At 43.2% G+C, this 24,452-nt stretch overlaps 1 protein-coding gene across 1 annotated transcript; it reads right to left on the bottom strand.

Annotated features, from left to right (window-relative positions):
• Positions 1–49: 49 nt before the first annotated feature.
• On the bottom strand, positions 50–24,387 carry LOC142256162 (galactoside alpha-(1,2)-fucosyltransferase 2-like). Its single transcript, XM_075327698.1, has 2 exons — positions 24,231–24,387; positions 50–1,105 (listed from the first exon to the last, which is right to left on the bottom strand). The coding sequence occupies exon 2, from the start codon at positions 1,083–1,085 to the stop codon at positions 90–92; it is 996 nt and encodes a 331-aa protein (XP_075183813.1). The 5' UTR covers positions 1,086–1,105; positions 24,231–24,387; the 3' UTR covers positions 50–89.
• Positions 24,388–24,452: the final 65 nt, after the last annotated feature.

Genomic DNA, 24,452 nt, shown 5'->3' with positions numbered 1-24,452 from the left:
AAATTCTACTACCATAGGGAGGTATATAGGGTGATCGCTAATCCCTGAAATAACCATAGATTTGGATGTCTTGTAGGTCTTGTAGTGCTTTATTCTTTCGTCAGATCAACAGTCTGGTTCTGAAGTGGTGATAGGTCTGCAGGAATCCCGATCCAATTCGGAAGGAAAGCTGCTTCGTATTTAAAAATTTGAAGAAACTCCGAGTCTGGCAAGGTGAAGTTTGATAGGTAAATAGTTTCCCCTCCGGACAAATATCCGGCCCAGTATCCAAATGTCCCTATGGTCATGATGGTGTGGTTACAATGCACCAAGAGAGCAAAGTCATGGATTGGTGAAGATTCCTCACCATCTCCCAAAAAATGGACATCTCCCAAGGTTGTGTTAATGTTCTTCTTACACCAGTCCATACCATTACTCGCGACTACAAATAAAGGATTTTGGTACTTATTTCGGAAATAGTCCATAGCTGTCTGTAAATACTGCTTGTCGGCTACCACCCCTTTCCATACATCGGGCATGATGGTCAGATAGTCCCCTCTACGTACGTGAATTCCTACAAAAGTAACGTTCCTACGGCCTTTCCGCAGCCTGGAGAGGTAGTTATTGGCTTCTTCCTTGATGTTGTCGTGAAACGTGAACTCTCGAAGAATTTCATCCTTCACTTCTTCGTAAAAGGTCCATGAGCAAGGATAACCCAAGAGCTGCACAAACTCAAAGTCGATGTCTTTGTATTCTGGAGACATCCAGTCGTGGAGACGAAAGTCTATCCATTCGATTTGCTGAAATTTTTCCTGGTCCATCATAGGCAAAGTAATCTTAAAAACGCTTGAAAGTGGCCAGTGCATTTCAGGCATCACATATGCGTTGTGCCCGTTTAGTTTGGCCAAGGCATAAAGCGTGGCATACTCCCCCATTAAATTGCCAAGTCGTCCAATCGGTTCTATTGTCCACATGCCCGTAGGTTCCCTGATTATCCTCTTTTGACTCCCATATATATATCCTGATTTTCCCACAAGGAGATAATGTAGGGTGTTCAAAACGAGAATAAGTATCGTGGTGTAGAGGAAGAGCTTCCGCCATCTCATTTTCTATGAAAATTCTGGTTCTGTTGAAAGAATGAAGAATAAAATATTATTTATGGCAGCAAAAATTACATTTAAATGTAATATGTCATTTGCTATGTAATCTGAGAGCAGCATGATATAGGTGCTTAGATCCTGATTCCAGTGATGTGTCACTTACTGGGCTGCTTGGCGCAGTTTAGATAGAATCCCTGTTGTAGATGTAGCAGTTCTTTCAATAATAATTATTATTATTATTATTATTTATTATTATAGCGCCATTTATTCCATGGCGCTTTACAAGTGAGAGAGGGTATACGTACAACAATCATTAACAGTACAAGACAGACTGGTATAGGAGGAGAGAGGACCCTGCCCGCGAGGGTCACAGTCTACAGGGGATGGGTGATGGTACAATAGGTGAGGACAGAGCTGGTTGCGCAGTGGTGTACTGGACTGAGGGCTATTGTAGGTTGTAGGCTTGTTGGAAGAGGTGGGTCTTGAGGTTCCTCTTGAAGCTTTCCACGGTAGTGGAGAGTCTGATGTGCTGAGGTAGAGCGTTCCAGAGTATGGGGGAAGCACGGGAGAGATCTTGTACGCGATTGTGGCAAGAGGAGATAAGAGAGGAGCAGAGAAGGAGATCTTGTGAGGATCTGAGGTTGCGTGCAGGTAGGTACCGGGAGACTAGGTCACAGATGTAGGGAGGAGACAGGTTGTGCATGGCTTTGTATGTCATGGTTAGTGTTTTGAACTGGAGTCGTTGGGCGATGGGAAGCCAGTGAAGGGATTGTCAGAGTGGCGAGGCTGGGGAGTAGCGAGGGGAGAGGAGGATTAAGCGGGCTGCAGAGTTTAGGATAGATTGGAGGGGTGCAAGAGTGTTGGAAGGGAGGCCACAGAGCAGGAGGTTGCAGTAGTCCAGGCAGGAGATGATGAGGGCATGCACTAATGAGTTCTGTATAACTGCGCCCACACCACTGATTAGACGCTTCCTGTGTACATAGTCAGCAAGCAGCCAATCAATGGTGGAGGCCGATTTTACAGATTCGCCTGATTGGCAGCTTTCTTAGAATCTCTGTTTTTTCTGTTGTAGACTGTAGGAGTTCTCTGAATAATGAGCTCTTTATAATTCCGCCCACACTAGGGTGACCGCAAAAAATCGATGTCGAAATTTTGTCCGTCTGGACCCCACAAAACGATTCCCCTTTCCAGATATTGAGATAGACAAAATTTGAGCTCGATCAAACGACGTTAACCCGTGCCGCTCGTCGCTCAAAGTTTGAAAAAATCCAAACTTTTGGTAAAAAGCTGACATATGGAGCCATAACTCCAGAACGGTGAATAATAAAAACACGCTTAATATCTCAAAAGAAAGCTAATGTTGTTCTTCAAAATTTATATTTTATACATAATTGTTGTTATTTTAAGTCAAACTGAGTTACAACAGCTTTTAGCCCCAAGAACGTGACCTGGTACCACTAGGAGCGTACTTCGTATATTTTGTTATTAAGTGATAAATTTTGGGGGGGTTTTTGGTATATTTTTGAGTTTAAAGTAGAAATATAACAAAAAAACAAGTAATACTGATAAGTCTAATGACATTTTTTATTTTAAAATATAAAAATGAGGTATATAATACATACAAAACAGACACAGAAAAGATACAGACGTAGTACCTACATGAGTTGATAATTTTACATAGTTATCTAAGGCTAAGTTCACACTTCCGTTGTTTTCAATCCGTCAGGTCAGTCAGCAAGGGATCAGTTGTTTTTTAAATGTCAACTGATGTGTTTTTCACAGGATTCCTTTCACAGGAATCCTGTGAAAAAAACGGATCAGTTGCGTCCGTTACATCCGCTGCGCATCCGTTTTTTTTTTGACGGATCAGTCATGATCCGTTTGTGTTTGGGACAGCCTAGTGGGCGTGCCAAACATGCCATAGCCATGCCTCAGTAGAGCATGACGGAATCCAGCGCTGGATTCCGTCGTAAGACGGATTACGACAGAATCCAGCACCATAGGCATACATTGCAAGTGTGACGGATGGCGACGAATTTCTGCGTGGTGCGTTGTTTTCAACGGTCCGAAAAACGTTACATTCTGCGTTGCTCCCCGCCCGGCGGGCAGTCAAAAAACGACGGACGCAACGCAGGGTCATCAGTCGCAATCCGCCACTAATGCAAGTCTATGGGACACAACGGAATCCGCTAAACGGATTCCGTTGTTTACCATAGCAGCGGATTTCGACTGATACATTTTAGCGGAAATGTGAACTTAGCCTTAGGAAATCTGTTTTTATATTAAATCGGTCAAAGAATGTAAATGTTTCTTTGGTAAGTGAGTTTACCAATCCTCCATCAACTACCTCTTTTAATTTTTCTTTCCTAACTTTTGGATTTACAACCCTAGCGTGCTCTGATGGTTCATCTGTGCTCCTGAGCAATTTATTAGCCATTAACAACTTTTCATCGTCTGCAATGGTGGGATCAAAAAACGATAATCCCACCAACTCTGCATTCAAATACCACAAATGGTTTGAAAATGTGGTCAGGGCTATTTCGTTGTCACATTCTTTATAGTCTAAAGCGGGCTTTACACACTGCGATATCGCCCGAATTTTGTCGTTGGGGTCACGGTTTTGGTGACGCACTTCCGCAATCGTTAGCGATATAGCTTTGTGTAACAGCGTTCAGCGATGTAAAATCGTCGCAAAAGCGTGATTTATCGCTAATCGGCTACACGGGTCCTAATTCCCAAAAATCGTTACTTCAGCAGTAACGAGGTTGTTCCTCGTTCCTGCGGCATCACACATCGCTGCGTGTGACGCCGCAGGAGCGAGGAACGTCTCCCTACCTGCCTCCCGGCCGCTATGCGGAAGGAAGGAGGTGGGCGGGATGTTACGTCCCGCTCATCTCCGCCCCTCCGCTGCGATTGAAAGGAGGTGGTTCGCCGGTCACAGCGACGTCGCCGGACAGGTAAGTATGTGTGATGGCTCTGGGCGATGTTGTGCGGCACGGGCAGCGATATGCCCATGTCGCGCAACAGATGGGGGCGGGTACGCACACTAGCGATATCGGGACCGATATCGCAGTGTGTAAAGTAGCCTTAACAGACTATGCAAAATACCTAAACCTTGCTTTGGCGCAAGATGAGCTTTTGGAGCATTGAACCAAGCTTTACAATAAATTGTAACTAGGAAAACAGAAATGGCACGCACAGAACTTTCTTCTTCTTTAGGGTACTTTCACACTTGCGTTGTTTTCCTTCCGTTACAATCCGCCCTTTTGGAAAACAGCGGAATCCGTTAACAGATTCCGCTGTTTCCCATAGACTTGTATGGGTGACGGATTGTACCAAAAGGACCTGCGTTGCTTCCGCTGGGCGACGCTCCGTTGCTTCCACCCAGCGGGAGGAACGCAGCATGTAACGTTGTTTTGAGCAGCGGAATCCTCTGGATTTCACTGCGCATGCTCTTTTTTTTTTTTTAAATCACAAACTTTACTTTGGCTCGCGGTGGCCGAACGTTCAGCTGAGTGCCCGGCCGTCGGCAAGTGACAGCGCTCAGCTGAGCGACCGGCCGCCGGCATGCCCGGGCGCCGGCAAGTGACAGCGCTCAGCTGAGCGACAGGCCCCCGGCATGCCCGGGTGCCGGCAAGTGACAGCGCTCAGCTGATCACCCGGCGGCCGGCTGCAGGGAGCGATCAGCTGATCACCCGGCGGCCGGCTGCAGGGAGCGATCAACTGATCACCCGGCGGCCGGCTGCAGGGAGCGATCAGTTGATCACCCGGCGGCCAGCAAGTGACAGCGCTCAGCTGATCACCCGGCAGCCGGCTGCAGGGAGCGATCAGCTGATCACCCGGCGGCCGGCTACTGGGAGCGATCAGTTGATCGTTCACAATAGTCTGCCGCCGGTAAAACTGTAAAAATAAAAAAAAATCTAAACGGATTTCGTTGTTTTGCAGCATCCGTTGCATCCGTTACACAACGCAATGCAACGGATGCCGTTCAACGCAAGTGTGAAACTAGCCTAAGACATCTTAAATTGACGACGAAAAATGAACACAAATGTGTGTAACATATAAATTTTGAAGAACAACATTAGCTGTCTTTTGAGATATTAAGCGTGTTTTTATTATTTACCGTTCTGGAGTTATGGCTCCATATGTCAGCTTTTTGTCCAAAAATTTTGATTTTTTTAAACTTTGAGCAACGAGTGGCACGGGTTAACGTCGTTTGATTGAGCTCAAATTTTGGCTATCTCAATATCTGGAAAGGAGAATTGTTTTTGTGGGGTCCAGACGAACAAGATTCCGACATTTCCCCCCCCCTATGAGATCCGGTCACCCTAGCCCACATCACTGATTGGCAGCTTCCTGTGTACATAGTCAGCAAGCAGCCAATCAATGGAGGAGGCGGATTCTACAGATTAGCCTGATTGGCAGTTTTCTTGGATTCCCTGTTTCTTCTGTTGTAGATGTAGCATTTCTTCGAATAATGAGCTCTGTATAATTCCACCCACACCACTGACTGGCAGCTTCCTGTGTACATTGTCAGCAAGAAGCCAATCAATGGTGGAGGCAGATTACACAGATTAGACTGACTGACTTGCATGTGACACCTAGTCCAGCAGTGATAATCTCCTCCTGATGAAACACTGATTGCATGGAAGCTACACCACACAGCCTAATAAGTGATACATCACTGGAATCAGGGTCTTTGCCTTGACATTATGCTGCTCTCAGATTAAATGGCAAAAAATAGCTGACAGATTCCCTTTAAGTATTTAGTACACACTACACATATTAAAAAGATTGTCTTGGCATCATAAATTGTTCAAATTACAAAGCCACGTTGCCATTTATCCAAATTATAATCTCTGTTCGGTACCTTTTCAATTCTATTGTATACTGCTCATTGCCTTGGTTACCGGCCACTGTTGATAGACTTCAGAAGTGGTCGGTAACCTAGGCAATGAGCAGTAAAAAATAGAATTGCAGCAGAATGTGAGGCAATGGGTGCAGTGATTGCACGCTCTTTGCCATAAAGCTTGCAAACTCTGAAACGTCAGCTCTCCGCTGTTCCTCAAATGCTCCATTGGAGAACGCACTGTTCGGGCCTGAAGCTGAACCCTGAACCGTCAAACATCAGCAGTGCACCGATACCTGGCAATTGGGTTGGCGGGTGGCATGGTAGGGGTATTCTTCTGAAGTGCTCTGTTGGCACATTCACTTTAAGGTGCGTTAAAGGGAATCTGTCAGCAGGTTTTTGCTACTTCATCTGAGAGCAGCATGATGTAGGTAAAGAGATTCTGAATCCAATGATGTATCACTTAAATTACTGAGTTCAGCTGTTCTGACACAATCAGAATTTTTAGATTTAGCCATGTAGCTGAGCTGAGAGAGCTGACCCCGCCCACACCGGCTCTCAATAGAAATTGTACATTGACAGCGAGGAGGGGGCCTGCCAGACTGCCGTGCGTGTGACTTTATAGTCTAGCAATGATAAGGGTCCTGCTTCTTAAACAAACATAGAAAATAAACAACAGATCGGACTGTGACAAGACAGGCATCCCTGAATTCTCTGCTTTAACCTCAATCTAACCTCAATCTGCTTAAGCCTCAGTCTACACAGAACACAAACTGAAGGCTAATATTGTGGATATGAGGACCCGTATATTTATTCTGTGAAGAGAGGAAGGGCACCATACAATATTGGGGGCTACTGAGGGGGCATCATACTATATTTTGCCGGAGCCTTGAAAGCAATATACAGTTTTGGGGGTATGGTTGCAGCATTTTATGGTATTGGGAGGCATTGTGGGCGCATCATACTATATTGGGGGGACTGTGGGAGCAACATATTGTATTGAGGGTACAAGGGGCATCATACAGCATTGGGAGAACTCTGGAAGCATTATACTATATTAAACGTACTGTCCGGCATTATACTGTATTTTGGGCCTACTGTAATGGAAGTCTAGCGGGGGCATACTGTATTAGAAGCCTAGCGGGGGCATACTGTAATAGAAGCCTAGCGGGGGCATACTGTATTGGAGGCCTAGCGGAGGCATACTGTATTGGAAGCCTAGCGGAGGCATACTGTAATGGAAGCCTAGTGGAGGCATACTGTAATGGAAGCCTAGTGGGGGCATACTGTATTGGAAGCCTAGCGGACGCATACTGTATTGGACGCCTAGCGGACGCATACTGTATTGGAGGCCTAGCGGAGGCATACTGTATTGGAAGCCTAGTGGGGGCATACTGTATTGGAAGCCTAGTGGGGGCATACTGTATTGGAAGCCTAGCGGAGGCATACTGTATTGGAAGCCTAGTGGGGGCATACTGTATTGGAAGCCTAGCGGAGGCATACTGTATTGGAGGCCTAGCGGAGGCATACTGTATTGGAAGCCTAGCGGAGGCATACTGTATTGGAAGCCTAGCGGAGGCATACTGTATTGGAAGCCTAGTGGAGGCATACTGTATTGGAAGTGTAGCTGGGACATACTGTATTGGAGGCCTAGCGGAGGCATACTGTATTGGAAGCCTAGCGGAGGCATACTGTATTGGAAGCCTAGTGGGGGCATACTGTATTGGAAGTATAGCGAGGGCATACTGTATTGGAAGCCTAACGGGGGCATACTGTATTGGAAGCCTAGCGGGGGCATACTGTATTGGAAGCCTAGTGGGGGCATACTGTATTGGAAGTGTAGCTGGGGCATACTGTATTGGAAGCCTAGTGGTGGCATACTGTATTGGAAGCCTAGCGGTGGCATACTGTATTGGAAGTGTAGCTGGGACATACTGTATTGGAAGCCTAGCGGTGGCATACTGTATTGGAAGTGTAGCTGGGACATACTGTATTGGAAGCCTAGCGGTGGCATACTGTATTGGAAGTGTAGCTGGGACATACTGTATTGGAAGCCTAGTGGGGGCATACTGTATTCGAAGCCTAGTGGGGGCATACTGTATTGGAAGCCTAGTGGGGCCATACTGTATTGGAAGCCTAGCAGGGGCATACTGTATTGGAAGCCTAGCGGAGGCATACTGTATTGGAGGCCTAGCGGAGGCATACTGTATTGGAAGCCTAGCGGAGGCATACTGTATTGGAAGCCTAGTGGGGGCATACTGTATTGGAAGTATAGCGGGGGCATACTGTATTGGAAGCCTAGCGGGGGCATACTGTATTGGAAGCCTAGCGGGGGCATACTGTATTGGAAGCCTAGTGGGGGCATACTGTATTGGAAGTGTAGCTGGGGCATACTGTATTGGAAGCCTAGCGGTGGCATACTGTATTGGAAGCCTAGCGGGGGCATACTGTATTGGAAGTGTAGCTGGGGCATACTGTATTGGAAGCCTAGCAGTGGCATACTGTAATGGAAGCCTAGCGGGGGCATACTGTATTGGAAGTGTAGCTGGGGCATACTGTATTGGAAGCCTAGCAGGGGCATACTGTATTGGAAGTGTAGCTGGGGCATACTGTATTGGAAGCCTAGCGGGGGCATACTGTATTGGAAGTGTAGCTGGGGCATACTGTATTGGAAGCCTAGCGGTGGCATACTGTATTGGAAGCCTAGCGGGGACATACTGTATTGGAAGCCTAGCGGGGGCATACTGTATTGGAAGCCTAGCGGGGGCATACTGTATTGGAAGCCTAGCGGGGACATACTGTATTGGAAGCCTAGCGGGGGCATACTGTATTGGAAGCCTAGCGGGGACATACTGTATTGGAAGCCTAGCGGTGGCATACTGTATTGGAAGTGTAGCTGGGACATACTGTATTGGAAGCCTAGTGGGGGAATACTGTATTGGAAGCCTAGTAGGGGCATACTGTATTGGAAGCCTAGTGGGGCCATACTGTATTGGAAGCCTAGCAGGGGCATACTGTATTGGAAGCCTAGCGGAGGCATACTGTATTGGAGGCCTAGCGGAGGCATACTGTATTGGAAGCCTAGCGGAGGCATACTGTATTGGAAGCCTAGTGGGGGCATACTGTATTGGAAGTATAGCTGGGGCATACTGTATTGGAAGCCTAGCGGGGGCATACTGTATTGGAAGCCTAGCGGGGGCATACTGTATTGGAAGTATAGCGGGGGCATACTGTATTGGAAGTATAGCGGGGGCATACTGTATTGGAAGCCTAGCGGGGGCATACTGTATTGGAAGCCTAGCGGGGCATACTGTATTGGAAGCCTAGTGGGGGCATACTGTATTGGAAGTATAGCTGGGGCATACTGTATTGGAAGCCTAGCGGTGGCATACTGTATTGGAAGCCTAGCGGGGACATACTGTATTGGAAGCCTAGCGGGGGCATACTGTATTGGAAGCCTAGTGGGGGCATACTGTATTGGAAGTGTAGCTGGGACATACTGTATTGGAAGCCTAGCGGAGGCATACTGTATTGGAAGCCTAGCGGAGGCATACTGTATTGGAAGCCTAGTGGGGGCATACTGTATTGGAAGTATAGCGGGGGCATACTGTATTGGAAGCCTAGCGGGGGCATACTGTATTGGAAGCCTAGTGGGGGCATACTGTATTGGAAGTGTAGCTGGGGCATACTGTATTGGAAGCCTAGCGGTGGCATACTGTATTGGAAGCCTAGCGGGGACATGCTGTATTGGAAGCCTAGCGGGGGCATACTGTATTGGAAGCCTAGCGGGGACATACTGTATTGGAAGCCTAGCGGAGGCATACTGTATTGGAAGCCTAGCGGGGGCATACTGTATTGGAAGCCTAGTGGGGGCATACTGTATTGGAAGTGTAGCTGGGACATACTGTATTGGAAGCCTAGCGGTGGCATACTGTATTGGAAGCGTAGCTGGAGCATACTGTATTGGAAGCCTAGTGGGGGCATACTGTATTGGAAGCCTAGTGGGGGCATACTGTATTGGAAGCCTAGTGGGGCCATACTGTATTGGAATCCTAGCGGTGGCATACTGTATTGGAAGCCTAGCGGGGGCATACTGTATTGGAAGCCTAGCGGTGGCATACTGTATTGGAAGCGTAGCTGGAGCATACTGTATTGGAAGCCTAGTGGGGGCATACTGTATTGGAAGCCTAGTGGGGGCATACTGTATTGGAAGCCTAGAAGGGGCATACTGTATTGGAATCCTAACGGGGGCATCTGTATTAGAAGCCTAGTGGGGGCATACTGCATTGGAATCCTAGCGGGGGCATACTGTATTGGAATCCTAACAAGGGAATACTGCATTGGAAGCCTAGTGGGGGTTTCATAATGTGTGGTGGGAGCAATGTGGGAGCATCATTCCGTTTAGGCGGAGTGCACTGTAGGGGCATTATACAGCCTGGTCGGCATCTTTGGGACCATTACAATATGCAGAAGGGCACTGTGGGTGCATCATATGACATCATAATGTGATGATGCCATGAAATCAGTATTGTAGCAGTACTGTGAACCCACTCATTTTCTGTTTGTTTGGGGGGGGCGGCAATTCACACTTTTGATATAGAGCCCTATGATTTCTGTGCACATATAACTGGGATGGGTTGTTGGATGATTTATATCTTGATTCTTTTCAATACTGTGGCACCTAAAAGTTTGATATATAAAATGAGAATAATCAGATTAGGGAATAATGTGTGTAAGTTGGTAAGTAACTTGCTGTGATAGAAAAGAGAAGGTGATGATTAACAGAACATACTTATAAGTGGGGTAGCACAGGGGTCAGTATTGGGCCCTTATCTTTTTATTTTATTTCCAATTGACATTGCAGATGGATTGCATAGTAAAATATCAAGATTTTAAGATAATACTAAACTGTGTAAAGTATATACTACAAAGGACAGTATTATGTTACAGAATGGATCCGAATATGCTAACGGATTGGAAAGCGAAGTGGCAATGGAGTTTTAATCCTAACAAATAAGGTTATGCACATGGGAATGGTGCCAAGATAACTTATTAATGGGGAAATGCCTGGGCACAACTGACATTGAAAAGACTGAGGAATTTTAGTTGATAAGACCCATAACTGTATCAATCAGTGCTAGGTAGCTGCTGCCAAAGCAAATAAGATTAGGGTTAGACAGGCATGGCTATGTTCTGGTTATAGCGTGAATGACATGACTGCTTGGAATATTGTGTTGTGTCCATATCGGTGCACAAAAAATTAATCCTGACTAGGTTAAAACTCAGGCAACCAAGTATTCCAAATATTTGGAATCCAATACCCAGAAAGATTAGGAAAATATGGGTTATTGGGGTTAGTTTCTTTTCAAGACTACCATTACAGGAGAAGATTTTGGCATATCATTAGGGGTACCGGGTGTTGGACCTCCACTGATCTCATATTAATGACTTATTCAATAGATTGGTCATCAATTACTTGGTTCTGGGCAACTTCTTGAAAGGGGTTGTCCACTACTTTTACATTGAAGGCCTATCCTTAGGCTAGATCATCAATGTCTGATCGGCTGGGGTTCGACAACATGCATCCATGCCGATCAGCTGTTCTTGGTCCCGGTGGCAGCAGGCAGCCGGAAATGCTCAGTTCCGCCGCTGCTCTGTCTTCTGATAGTGGCTGTGGCCCGGTACTGCACATCGGCCTCCCATTCTAATCAATAGGAGGCGGATGTGCAGTACCTGGCTACACCACTATCAGAAGACAGAGTAGCGCCACAACTGAGAATTCCCGGCTGTCTGCTGCCGCCGCCGGGACCGGGAACAGCTGATCGTCAGGACCCTGGCCAACCAGACATTGGTCACCTATCCTAAGGATAAGCCATCAATGTAAAAGTAGTGGACAACCCCTTTAAAGAAGTTGCCCAGAATCAAGTAATTAATGACCAATCTATTGAATAAGTCATTAGTATGAGATCGGTGGAGGTGCAACACCCGGTACCCCTAATGATATGCTAAAATCTTCTCCTGTAACGGTTCCCAGCACTGGCCACAAGATAGTGGACAATCCCTTTAAGTCTTGAAGAGAAACTAACCCGAATAACCCAAATTTTCCTAATCTTTCTGACCTATCTATTGAATAATTCATTAATATGAGATCGGTGGAGGTCTAACATCCGGTAACCCTAATAATGAGACAAAATCTTCTCCTGTAGTGGTACCCAGCACCGGCCACTAGGCTCCCGTTCTTCCCGCGTACATTGCTTAGTTTTTAGCTCATCGTTAAGTTTGCTGGGTGTTGAACCCCCCCTGATCTCACATTGGTGACCACTCCTGGGGATAGTTTCTCAATTGCTAGGCACTGAACAACCCCTTTAAATCTTGAGATGCAAGGAGTGGCGACAGAGGGGAACTTGACAAAGACAAGAACCCTTATGGCTGAAACCCTTGAGGGGTACGAAAAATATTCGAGGGAGCGTCAAGGCTCTTAAGACCATGGTCTGAAAGTGGAGATATAGAAAGGACTGAAAGGGAGAGTGTAAGCAGGGAGGGACTATTTTAGGTGACACAGTGTATCCATAAGAGGGTTAAAAACAAGATCACCACCCTCTTACCTTAAGGACTTATGCCACAAAAAAACAATAGCTTAAGACAGACAGACATATTCTTTGCTGATGCATTGTGGTTCTACTGAGCCTTTTATTACGCTAATGCAATGTCTAAGGATATCATATGATACTTATACTATTACAAGTTGTGTAATTTCCTAGCACAGATGCTGTGTATTCTCGTGTCCCTTGTACTTAGGTACTTACTGAATCTATATATGTATATTTTCTAGTGTATATAATTATAATCACTGCTGCATTGTGACTTTTGAGGCTGAAACGGAAGTGTGACAATTGTGCAACAACTAGGACAAACGCCAAGAGTGATGAAGGTGAATGACATTAATATAGAGAAAAACCCCAATCAGATAGGCTACTGAGGCACACAGAGCTCACATCTAGCCTATATTACTGGAGAGAGGCACACAGAGCTCACATCCAGCCTATATTACTGGAGAGAGGCACACAGAGCTCACATCCAGCCTATATTACTGGGAGAGACACACAGAGCTCACATCCAGCCTATATTACTGGGAGAGACACACAGAGCTCACATCCAGCCTATATTACTGGGAGAGACACACAGATCTCACATCCAGCCTATATTACTGGAGAGACACACAGATCTCACATCCAGCCTATATTATTGGGAGAGACACACAGAGCTCACATCCAGCCTATATTACTGGAGAGAGGCACACAGAGCTCACATCCAGCCTATATTACTGGGAGAGACACACAGAGCTCACATCCAGCCTATATTACTGGGAGAGACACACAGATCTCACATCCAGCCTATATTACTGGGAGAGACACACAGAGCTCACATCCAGCCTATATTACTTGGAGAGACACACAGACCTCACATCCAGCCTATATTACTGGGAGAGACACACAGATCTCACATCCAGCCTATATTACTGGGAGAGACACAGACATCACATCCAGCCTATATTACTGGGAGACACACACAGATCTCACATCCAGCCTATATTACTGGAGAGAGGCACACAGAGCTCACATCCAGCCTATATTACTGGGAGAGACACACAGAGCTCATATCCAGCCTATATTACTGGGAGAGACACACAGACCTCACATCCAGCCTATATTACTGGGAGAGACACTCAGAGCTCACATCCAGCCTATATTACTGGGAGACACACAGAGCTCACATCCAGCCTATATTACTGGAAGACACACAGAGCTCACATCCAGCCTATATTACTGGTAGAGACACACAGAGCTCACATCCAGCCTATATTACAGGGAGACACACACAGAGCTCACATCCAGCCTATATTACTGGGAGAGAGACACAGACCTCACATCCAGCCTATATTACTGGGAGAGAGACACAGACCTCACATCCAGCCTATATTACTGGGAGAGACACATAGACCTCACATCCAGCCCATATTACTGGTAGAGGCACATAGAGCTCACATCCAGCCTATATTACTGGAGAGACGCACAGATCTCACATCCAGCCTATATTACTGGGGGGGACACACAGATCTCACATCCAGCCTATATTACTGGGAGAGACACATAGAGCTCACATCCAGCGTATATTACTGGGAGAGACACACAGAGCTCACATCCAGCCTTTATTACTGGGAGAGAGAGACACAGATCTCACATCCAGCCTATATTACTGGGAGAGACACACAGAGTTCACATCCAGCCTAAATTACTGGAAGAGACACAGACCTCACATCCAGCCTATATTACTGGGGGATACACACAGACCTCACATCCAGCCTATATTACTTGGAGGGACACACAGAGCTCACATCCAGCCTATATTACTGGGAGAGACACACAGAGCTCACATCCAGCCTATATTACTGGGAGAGACACAGAGCTCACATCCAGCCTATATTACTGGGAGAGACACACAGAGCTCACATCCAGCCTATATTACTGGGAGAGACACAGAGCTCACATCCAGCCTATATTACTGGGAGAGACACACAGAGCTCACATCCAACCTATATTACTGGGAGAGACACACAGAACTCACATCCAGCCTATATTACTGGGAGAGACACACAGAGCTCACATCCAGCCTAAATTACTGGGAGAGACACACAGAGCTCACATCCAGTCTATATTACTGGGCGATACACACAGACCTCACATCCAGCCTATATCACTGGGAGGAACACACAGACCTCCCATCCATCCTATATTACTGGGAGAGACACACAGACCTCACATCCAGCCTATATTACTGGGAGAGACACACAGAGCTCACATCCAGCCTATATTACTGGGAGAGACACACAGAGCTCACATCCAGCCTATATTACTGGGAGAGACGCACAGGCCTCACATCCAGCCTATATTACTGGGAGAGACACACATAGCTCACATCCATCTTATATTACTGGGAGGGACACACAGATCTCACATCCAGCCTATATTACTAGAAGAGATACACAGAGCTCACATCCAGCCTATATTACTGGGAGAGACACACAGACCTCACATCCAGCCTATATTACTGGGAGAGACACACAGACCTCCCATCCAGCCTATATTACTGGGAGAGACACACAGACCTCACATCCAGCCTATATTACTGGGCGATACACACAGACCTCACATCCAGCCTATATCACTGGGAGGGACACACAGACCTCCCATCCATCCTATATTACTGGGAGAGACACACAGAGCTCACATCCAGCCTATATTACTGGGAGAGACACACAGAGCTCACATCCAGCCTATATTACTGGGAGAGACACACAGACCTCACATCCAGCCTATATTACTGGGAGAGACACACAGAGCTCACATCCAGTCTATATTACTGTAGAGGCACACAGAGCTCACATCCAGCCTATATTACTGGAGAGACACACAGAGCTCACATCCAGCCTATATTACTGGGAGAGACACACAGAGCTCACATCCAGCCTATATTACTGGGAGAGAGACACAGACCTCACATCCAGCCTATATTACTGGGAGAGACACACAGACCTCACATCCAGCCTATATTACTGGAAGAGACATACAGACCTCACATCCAGCCTATATTACTGGAGAGACACACAGAGCTCACATCCAGCCTATATTACTGGGAGAGACACACAGAGCTCACATCCAGCCTATATTACTGGGAGAGACACACAGACCTCACATCCAGCCTATATTATTGGGAGAGACATACAGACCTCACATCCAGCCTATATTACTGGGAGAAACACACAGACCTCATATCCAGCCTATATTACTGGGAGAGACACACAGCGCTCACATCCAGCCTATATTACTGGGAGAAACACACAGATCTCATATCCAGCCTACAGTTAGGTCCAGAAATATTTGGACAGTGACACAATTTTCGCGAGTTGGGCTCTGCATGCAACCACATTGGATTTGAAATGAAACCTCTACAACAGAATTCAAGTGCAGATTGTAACGTTTAATTTGAAGGTTTGAACAAAAATATCTGATAGAAATTGTAGGAATTGTCACATTTCTTTACAAACACTCCACATTTTAGGAGGTCAAAAGTAATTGGACAAATAAACCAAACCCAAAAAAAAATTTTTTATTTTCAATATTTTGTTGCGAATCCTTTGGAGGCAATCACTGCCTTAAGTCTGGAACCCATGGACATCACCAAACGCTGGGTTTCCTCCTTCTTAATTCTTTGCCAGGACTTTACAGCCGCAGCCTTCAGGTCTTGCTTGTTTGTGGGTCTTTCCGTCTTAAGTCTGGATTTGAGCAAGTGAAATGCATGCTCAATTGGGTTAAGATCTGGTGATTGACTTGGCCATTGCAGAATGTTCCACTTTTTTGCACTCATGAACTCCTGGGTAGCTTTGGCTGTATGCTTGGGGTCATTGTCCATCTGTACTATGAAGCGCCGTCCGATCAACTTTGCGGCATTTGGCTGAATCTGGGCTGAAAGCATATCCCGGTACACTTCAGAATTCATCCGGCTACTCTTTTCTGCTGTTATGTCATCAATAAACACAAGTGACCCAGTGCCATTGAAAGCCATGCATGCCCATGCCATCACGTTGCCTCCACCATGTTTTACAGAGGATGTGGTGTGCCTTGGATCATGTGCCGTTCCCTTTCTTCTCCAAACTTTTTTCTTCCCATCATTCTGGTACAGGTTGATCTTGGTCTCATCTGTCCATAGAATACTTTTCCAGAACTGAGCTGGCTTCATGAGGTGTTTTTCAGCAAATGTAACTCTGGCCTGTTTATTTTTGGAATTGATGAATGGTTTGCATCTAGATGTGAACCCTTTGTATTTACTTTCATGGAGTCTTCTCTTTACTGTTGACTTAGAGACAGATACACCTACTTCACTGAGAGTGTTCTGGACTTCAGTTGATGTTGTGAACGGGTTCTTCTTCACCAAAGAAAGTATGCGGCGATCATCCACCACTGTTGTCATCCTTGGACGCCCAGGCCTTTTTGAGTTCCCAAGCTCACCAGTCAATTCCTTTTTTCTCAGAATGTACCCGACTGTTGATTTTGCTACTCCAAGCATGTCTGCTATCTCTTTGATGGATTTTTTCTTTTTTTTTCAGCCTCAGGATGTTCTGCTTTTCCTCAATTGAGAGTTCCTTAGACCGCATGTTGTCTGGTCACAGCAACAGCTTCCAAATGCCAAACCACACACCTGTAATCAACCCCAGACCTTTTAACTACTTCATTGATTACAGGTTAACGAGGGAGACGCCTTCAGAGTTAATTGCAGCCCTTAGATTCCCTTGTCCAATTACTTTTGGTCCCTTGAAAAAGAGGAGGCTATGCATTACAGAGCTATGATTCCTAAACCCTTTCTCCGATTTGGATGTGAAAACTCTCATATTGCAGCTGGGAGTGTGCACTTTCAGCCCATATTATATATATAATTGTATTTCTGAACATGTTTTTGTAAACAGCTAAAATAACAAAACTTGTGTCACTGTCCAAATATTTCTGGACCTAACTGTATATTACTGGGAGAAACACACAGACCTCATATCCAGCCTATATTACTGGGAGAAACACACAGACCTCATATCCAGCCTATATTACTGGGAGAAACACACAGACCTCATATCCAGCCTATATTACTGGGAGAAACACACAGACCTCATATCCAGCCTATATTACTGGGAGAGACACATAGCGCTCACATCCAGCCTATATTACTGGGAGAGACACACAGAGCTCACATCCAGCCTATATTACTGGGAGGAACACACAGACCTCATATCCAGCCTGTATTACAGGGAGGGACACACAAAGCTCACATGCAGCCTATATTACTGGGAGAGACACATAGAGCTGATATCCAGCCTCTATTATTGGGAGAGACATTCACCGCTCACATCCAGCCTATATTACTGGAAGGGACACTCCCACTAGGAAAAAAAATCAGAAACTTGGGTTATGCTGTAAACTGAATATCGGGATTGTGTCAAAAGGTGTGAGAATTACAGGCTGAAATGAAGTGCATTATTTTTTAACTGAAGACAACCTCTAACATCTCCATAGCCTTTACACAGGGCTGTATACTATTCTGATGGATTCGCTTTAAATGGAATCTCTGTAACACTTGCTATAAGCAAGCAAAGGTACTGTCACAGGATAGTGCAGTGTAAACTATTTCATAGCTATCTGGTGCTGACCTTGCCCTGAAATTTGACTTTTATTCAAATTTATGCAAATTAGCTTCACAAGTGCATTGTAGTCCTCGACTCCTCTACATTTTTCTCCGCTTCTTAATTTACAGTAGAGAGCAAAGGTGACAATATACTAGAACCTCTGTCTTTATTAGCAATCATGAAGGTGTGCCGGTGACGGCAGCGAAAAGGGTGAGGGATCATAGACTGCGAATACAAGGGATCTAAGACTGCAAGTGCAAGGGATCATAGAATACAAGTGCAAGGGATCATAGACTGCAAGTTCAAGGGATCATAGCCTGCAAGTGCAAGGTATTATAGACTGCAAGTGCAAGGGATCATAGACTGCAAGTGCAAGGGATCATAGACTGCAAGTGCAAGGGATCATAGACTGCAAATGCAAGGGATCATAGACTGCAAGTACAAAAGATCATAGATTGCAAGTGCAAGAGATCATAGCCTGCAAGTGCAAGGGATCATAGCCTGCAAGTGGAAGGGATCATAGCCTGAAAGTGCAAGGGATCATAGACTGCAAGTGCAAGGGATCATAGACTGCAAGTGCAAGGGATCATAGACTGCAAGTACAAAAGATCATAGATTGCAAGTGCAAGAGATCATAGCCTGCAAGTGGAAGGGATCATAGCCTGAAAGTGCAAGGGATCATAGACTGCAAGTGCAAGGGATCATAGACTGCAAGTGCAAGGGATCATAGACTGCAAGTACAAAAGATCATAGATTGCAAGTGCAAGAGATCATAGCCTGCAAGTGCAAGGGATCATAGCCTGCAAGTGCAAGGGATCATAGCCTGAAAGTGCAAGGGATCATAGACTGCAAGTGCAAGGGATCATAGACTGCAAGTGCAAGGGATCATAGATTGCAAGTGCAAGGGATCATTGACTGCAAGTGCAAGGGATCATAGACTGCATGTGCAAGGGATCATAGCCTGCAAGTGCAAGGGATCATAGCCTGCAAGTGCAAGGGATCATAGACTGCAAATGCAAGGGATCATAGACTGAAAGTACAAAAGATCATAGATTGCAAGTGCAAGGGATCATAGACTGTAAGTGCAAGGGATCATAGACTGTAAGTGCAAGGGATCATAGACTGCAAGTGCAAGATATCATAGACTGCAAGTGCAAGGGATCATAAACTGCAAGTGGAAGGGATTATAGACTGCAAGTGGAAGGGATCATAGACTGCAAGTGCAAGGCATCATAGACTGCAAGTGCAAAAGATAATAGACTAAAAGTGTAAGGGATCATAGATTGCAAGTGAAAGGAATCATAGACTGCAAGTGCAAGGGATCATAGACAACAAATACAAGGGATCATAGACTGTAAATACAAGGGATCATAGACTGTAAATACAAGTGATCATAGACTGCAAATGCAATATATCATAGACTGCAAGTGCAAGGGATCATAGACAACAAATGCAAGGGATCATAGACTGTAAATACAATGGATCATAGACTGCAAGTGCAATATATCATAGACTGCAAGTGCAAGGGAACATAGATTGTACATGCAAGGGATTATAGACCGCAAATGCAAGAGATCATAGACTGCAAGTGCACTTGCAAAGCTAACAAATAAAAGTTGAATTTTAGAGGATGGTAAGTACCAGATAGAAGCAAAAAAGTTATCATTGGAATGGTTTTACATTGCTCTATTCTGCAATATTTGACAGATTCTTTTTAACTCCTTATGACCTGTGACATACATTCCGGTCTATGGAGCAGGCTCAGGAGCTGAACCGGCTTCTTAAGAGACAGCTGCCCCAATGCTGGAGGATTTAACGTCATTGTCCAATATTAGAAAAAAAAGGCTAGCACTGCAGCTCAGTCCCATCCACTGAACAGTTTACAGACAGAACTAAAAAAAGTTGTGCAACTTTTTCACTACATAAACAAAGTTTGTAGATAGTGTCCTAACCCGTCCCCAATATTTTATAGTTATTACCTCCGTTCTCACCTGTAAGAATACCCTGCGTCCTCTCTCCTTACTCCTCTTCCATTGTTTACCTAGTAAGTACATTATTGTCAGCCAACTCCAAGACTGTATAATGAAGCCCAAATGGTTACGATTACAGAACCTAGTAGTCACGTCATAAAAAAGAAGGAAGAAGGAAGCACGTCCACCAGAAGAAGGAACTGAAATAATATTTGCAAAAACACAAGTTTCTGATTTTTTTTCCAGAGTTGCATAGGAAAATATGACATAGTATAGTATAGCACAACATGAGCAGCATAGTACAGTATTATATTACACTAGCTGTACTACCCGGCTTCGCCCGGGTTAATAACTGTTGTTAACAAAATAGAATGTATTAATATTCCCAGGATAGAATGTATAAATAGAATATATTAATGCCCGGGATAGTAACTGTCTCTCTGTTTCTCTCCCATTTTCTGTTTGTCTCCCCCTCTGTATTTATCTCTCTGTCTCTCTCTATCTCTTTGTCTGTCTGTCTCTGACTGTCTCTGACTCTTTCTCCGTCTGTCTCAATCTCTTTCCCTGTCCATCTATCTCTTTCCCTGTCTGTCTATCTATCTCTGTCACTTTCCCTGTCTGTCTCTTTCCCTCTCTTTCCCTGTCTGTCTCTTTCCCTCTCTTTCTCTGTCTGTCTCTTTCCCTCTTTCCCTCTGTCTCTTTCCCTGTGTCTGTCTCTTTGTCTCTTTACCTGTCTTTGTCTGTCTCTTATACTGTCTGTCTCTTTCCCTCTCTTTCCCTGTCTGTTTGTTTCCCTGTGTCTGTCTCTGTCTCTTTGTCTGTCTGTCTATTTCCCTGTCAGTCTGTCTCTTTGTCTGTGTCTGTCTCTTTGTGTCTGTCTCTTACCCTGTCTATGTCTGTTTCTTACCCTTTCTATGTCTGTCTCTTTCACTGTCTGTGTCTGTCTCTTTCCCTGGCTGCATTGTGACACGCCAACATTCCATATAAGGGCGTGGCTGCGCATTCTTCTGAAGTTCTGGCTGCACTGTGGCTCCCAGCTCTATTCGCTTTAATGGAGGCAGGTTTTTTGGCGAATAACTAAAGCGCGGGGTTAAAATTTCCCCTCAAAACATAGCCTATGACGCTCTCGGGGTCCAGACGTGTGAGTGTGCAAAATTTTGTGGCTGTAGCTGTGACGGTGAAGATGCCAATCCCAGACATACACACGCACATACATACACACACATTCAGCTTTATATATTAGATAGCATAGTGTACAATGGGTTAGGATAACCTAACAAAAGCATAATGTTAGCTACTATATTATAGCATACTCTTAAAGAATATGGTATTGCATAAGATGTACTACCATATAGTACAGTACAACTTCATCCCTTAAAGGGAAGGTGTCGCGGATTTATATAATCCAAACACTGATTACTTGTAAGATAACATGCAGGTATAATGTTATCTTGCTTTAAATAAAGAGGTCTTTCAGTTTTTATAATCCTGGAAAGCTGGCAATGGGGGCTGCCATTTTACATTCCAAGTTCCAGCACGACAGTGCAGGCTCGATTTATAGCATCTCATGGACATAGGCGATAGTGGTCGGATTCCGACCCCATTAGTTCTATTACAACTGTCCCACTGTGAAATGGTAACGCCTATGTGGGCTGCCCAATTCACAGCCGTGGGTGTGTTCAGCCGCCATTTTTCCTTAGCCCACGCTACAGCCAGGATCTGAAAGAGCAAGCAGTACCATCCTAACAGATCCTAGAACAGTGCCGTTAGCTGGAGCGGCGTGCAGCGGTGAATTACCGTCCCCAATGACACCCCTTCCCCCCGCTCTACCCAGCCCCGCTCTCCCCCCGCCGCCGGCAGAGCTGTGTGAGTGTATGCAGAGCATGTGAGTACCGGTGCCAATCCCCCCGCTGCCGCTGCTACCATCTTCAATGACACCCCCCGCTCCCCCCTGCTCTCCTTGCCGCAGCCGCTGCGGGCGTCCATGCAAAGCAGTGCATGAGAATCGGCGCCCCTTCCCCGCTGCCAGGTATAATCATATAATAAAAATTAAAAAAATACATATAAAATAAATTGTTTTAAAATTCAGGCACAATCATACAGTATAATCACAAATAAATTGCTATAAAATCCTGGTATAATCACATAATAAAATAAAAAAATATTATTAAATAAGTTGTTAAAAAATCCAGGTACAATCATATAATCAAATAAAATAAAATAAAAAAATAAGATAAAATAATTTGTTATAAAATCCAGGTATAATCATATAATAAAAATTAAAAAAAAAATATATAAAATAACTTGCTATAAAATCCTGGTATAATCACATAATAAAATAAAAAATATTATTAAATAAATTGTTATAAAATCCAGGTACAATCATATAATCAAATAAAAAAAATAAAAAAAATCACATAAAATAATTTGTTATAAAATCCAGGTATAATCATATAATAAAAATGAAAAAAAATATATAAAATAAATTGCTATAAAATCATGGTATAATCACATAATAAAATGAAAAAATAATATTAATAAATCCAGTTACAATCATATAATCACATAATAAAAAAATAATATAAAATAAATTGTTATAAAATCCAGGTACAATTACATAATCACATAATAAAATAAATAAATAAAAAAAATGTTATAAAATCAAGGTATAATCACATAATAAAATAAAAAAATGATATTAAAAAATTATTATGAAATCCAGGTACAATCATATAATCACATAATAAAATTAAAAATAATCTAAAATAAATTTAATCTATGATATAAACAAACTGTTCTAAAATCCAGGTATACAGTACTTACATGATGAAATAAAAAAATATAAAATAAATTGTTCTAAAATCCAGATATAATTACATAATAATATAAAAAATAATATAAAATACATTTTTATAAAATTCAGGAATACTCACATAATTAAATAAAAAATAATATAAAATAAGTTGTTCTAAAATCCAGGTATAATCACATAATTAAAATAAAATAATATAAAATAAATTGTTTTAAAATCAAGGTATAATCACATAATAAAATAAAAAATAATAGAAAATAAATTGTTATGAAATCCAGGTACAATTATATAATCAACGGCAAAATGGAAGGAAAGGATCCAGCACAAATTCCTTATCGATAAAAAGTTTTTCTTATTCTTTATTGAAGTATTAAAAGCAAAAACAAAAGTGCACCCATGCTTTAATGTATGTTTCCAATCTTCGGTCTCCCTTTGTTTTTGCTTTTAATACTTCAATAAAGAATAAGAAAAACTTTTTATCGATAAGGAATTTGTGCTGGATCCTTTCCTTCAATTTTGCCGTTGCTTATCCTATGCTGGCGTGGACCTACCAGCGGACCCTTGCACCCTAAGGATTTGAGCAGTTTGGCTGGCAGGTGAGCTGAATCTTTTTTCCTTTCTATACAATTATATAATCACATAATAGAATAAAAAAAAATTGTTATAAAATCAAGGTACAATCACATAATAAAATAAAAAATAATCTAAAATAAATTTTATACAATCCAGGTATAATCACATAATAAAATTAAAAAAATATATAAAATAAAATGTTATAAAATCCAGGGACAATCATGGAATAAAATAAAAAAAAATAATATTAAATAAATAAAATCCAGGTGCAAACATAAAATCACATAATAAAAAAATAAAAAAATATAAAATAAATTGTTATAAAATCCAGGTATAATCACATAATAAAATAAAAAATAATGTAAAATAAATTGTTATAAAATCCAGGTATAATCATATAATCACATAATAAAATAAAAAAATCATCTAAAATAAATTGTTATAAAATCCAGGTATAATCACATAATCAAATTAAAAAAAATATAAAATAAATTGTTATAAAATTCGGGTACAATCATATAATCACATAATAAAATAAAAAAATAACATAAATTGTTATAAAATCCAGAGAAAATCATATAATAGAATAAAAAATATTAAATAAATTGTTATAAAATCCAGGTACAAACATATAATCACATAATAAAATAAAAAATAATATAAAATAAATTGTTAAAAAAAACAGGTGCAATCATTGATCACATCTCTGCGGTATTACCTTCTCAGTATTTCATAATAGCATTAATGGATCATAGAAGCAGTGGAGCATAAGGTGATGCTACAGACTCACAGCCAACACCTTGCCGTTCTTGACAAGTCCTACTTTAGGAACCTGTTAAACTGCTGTCATTCATCTTTGCGGTTTGTTCGTCTATGATTCTAGGAACACACAAAGTTGAAGTATAAAGTAAAGAAGGGAGGGACACAAGGGACTATTGAA

This window comes from Anomaloglossus baeobatrachus, chromosome 11, assembly GCF_048569485.1.
Source record: "Anomaloglossus baeobatrachus isolate aAnoBae1 chromosome 11, aAnoBae1.hap1, whole genome shotgun sequence".
NCBI lineage: Eukaryota > Metazoa > Chordata > Amphibia > Anura > Aromobatidae > Anomaloglossus > Anomaloglossus baeobatrachus.
This window is presented reverse-complemented; position numbering and strand designations above follow the sequence as displayed.

Bases quoted from the DNA above. Each gene is read 5' to 3' on its own strand.
- LOC142256162 (XM_075327698.1), bottom strand. From the start codon at position 1,085: ATGAGATGGCGGAAGCTCTTCCTCTACACCACGATACTTATTCTCGTT.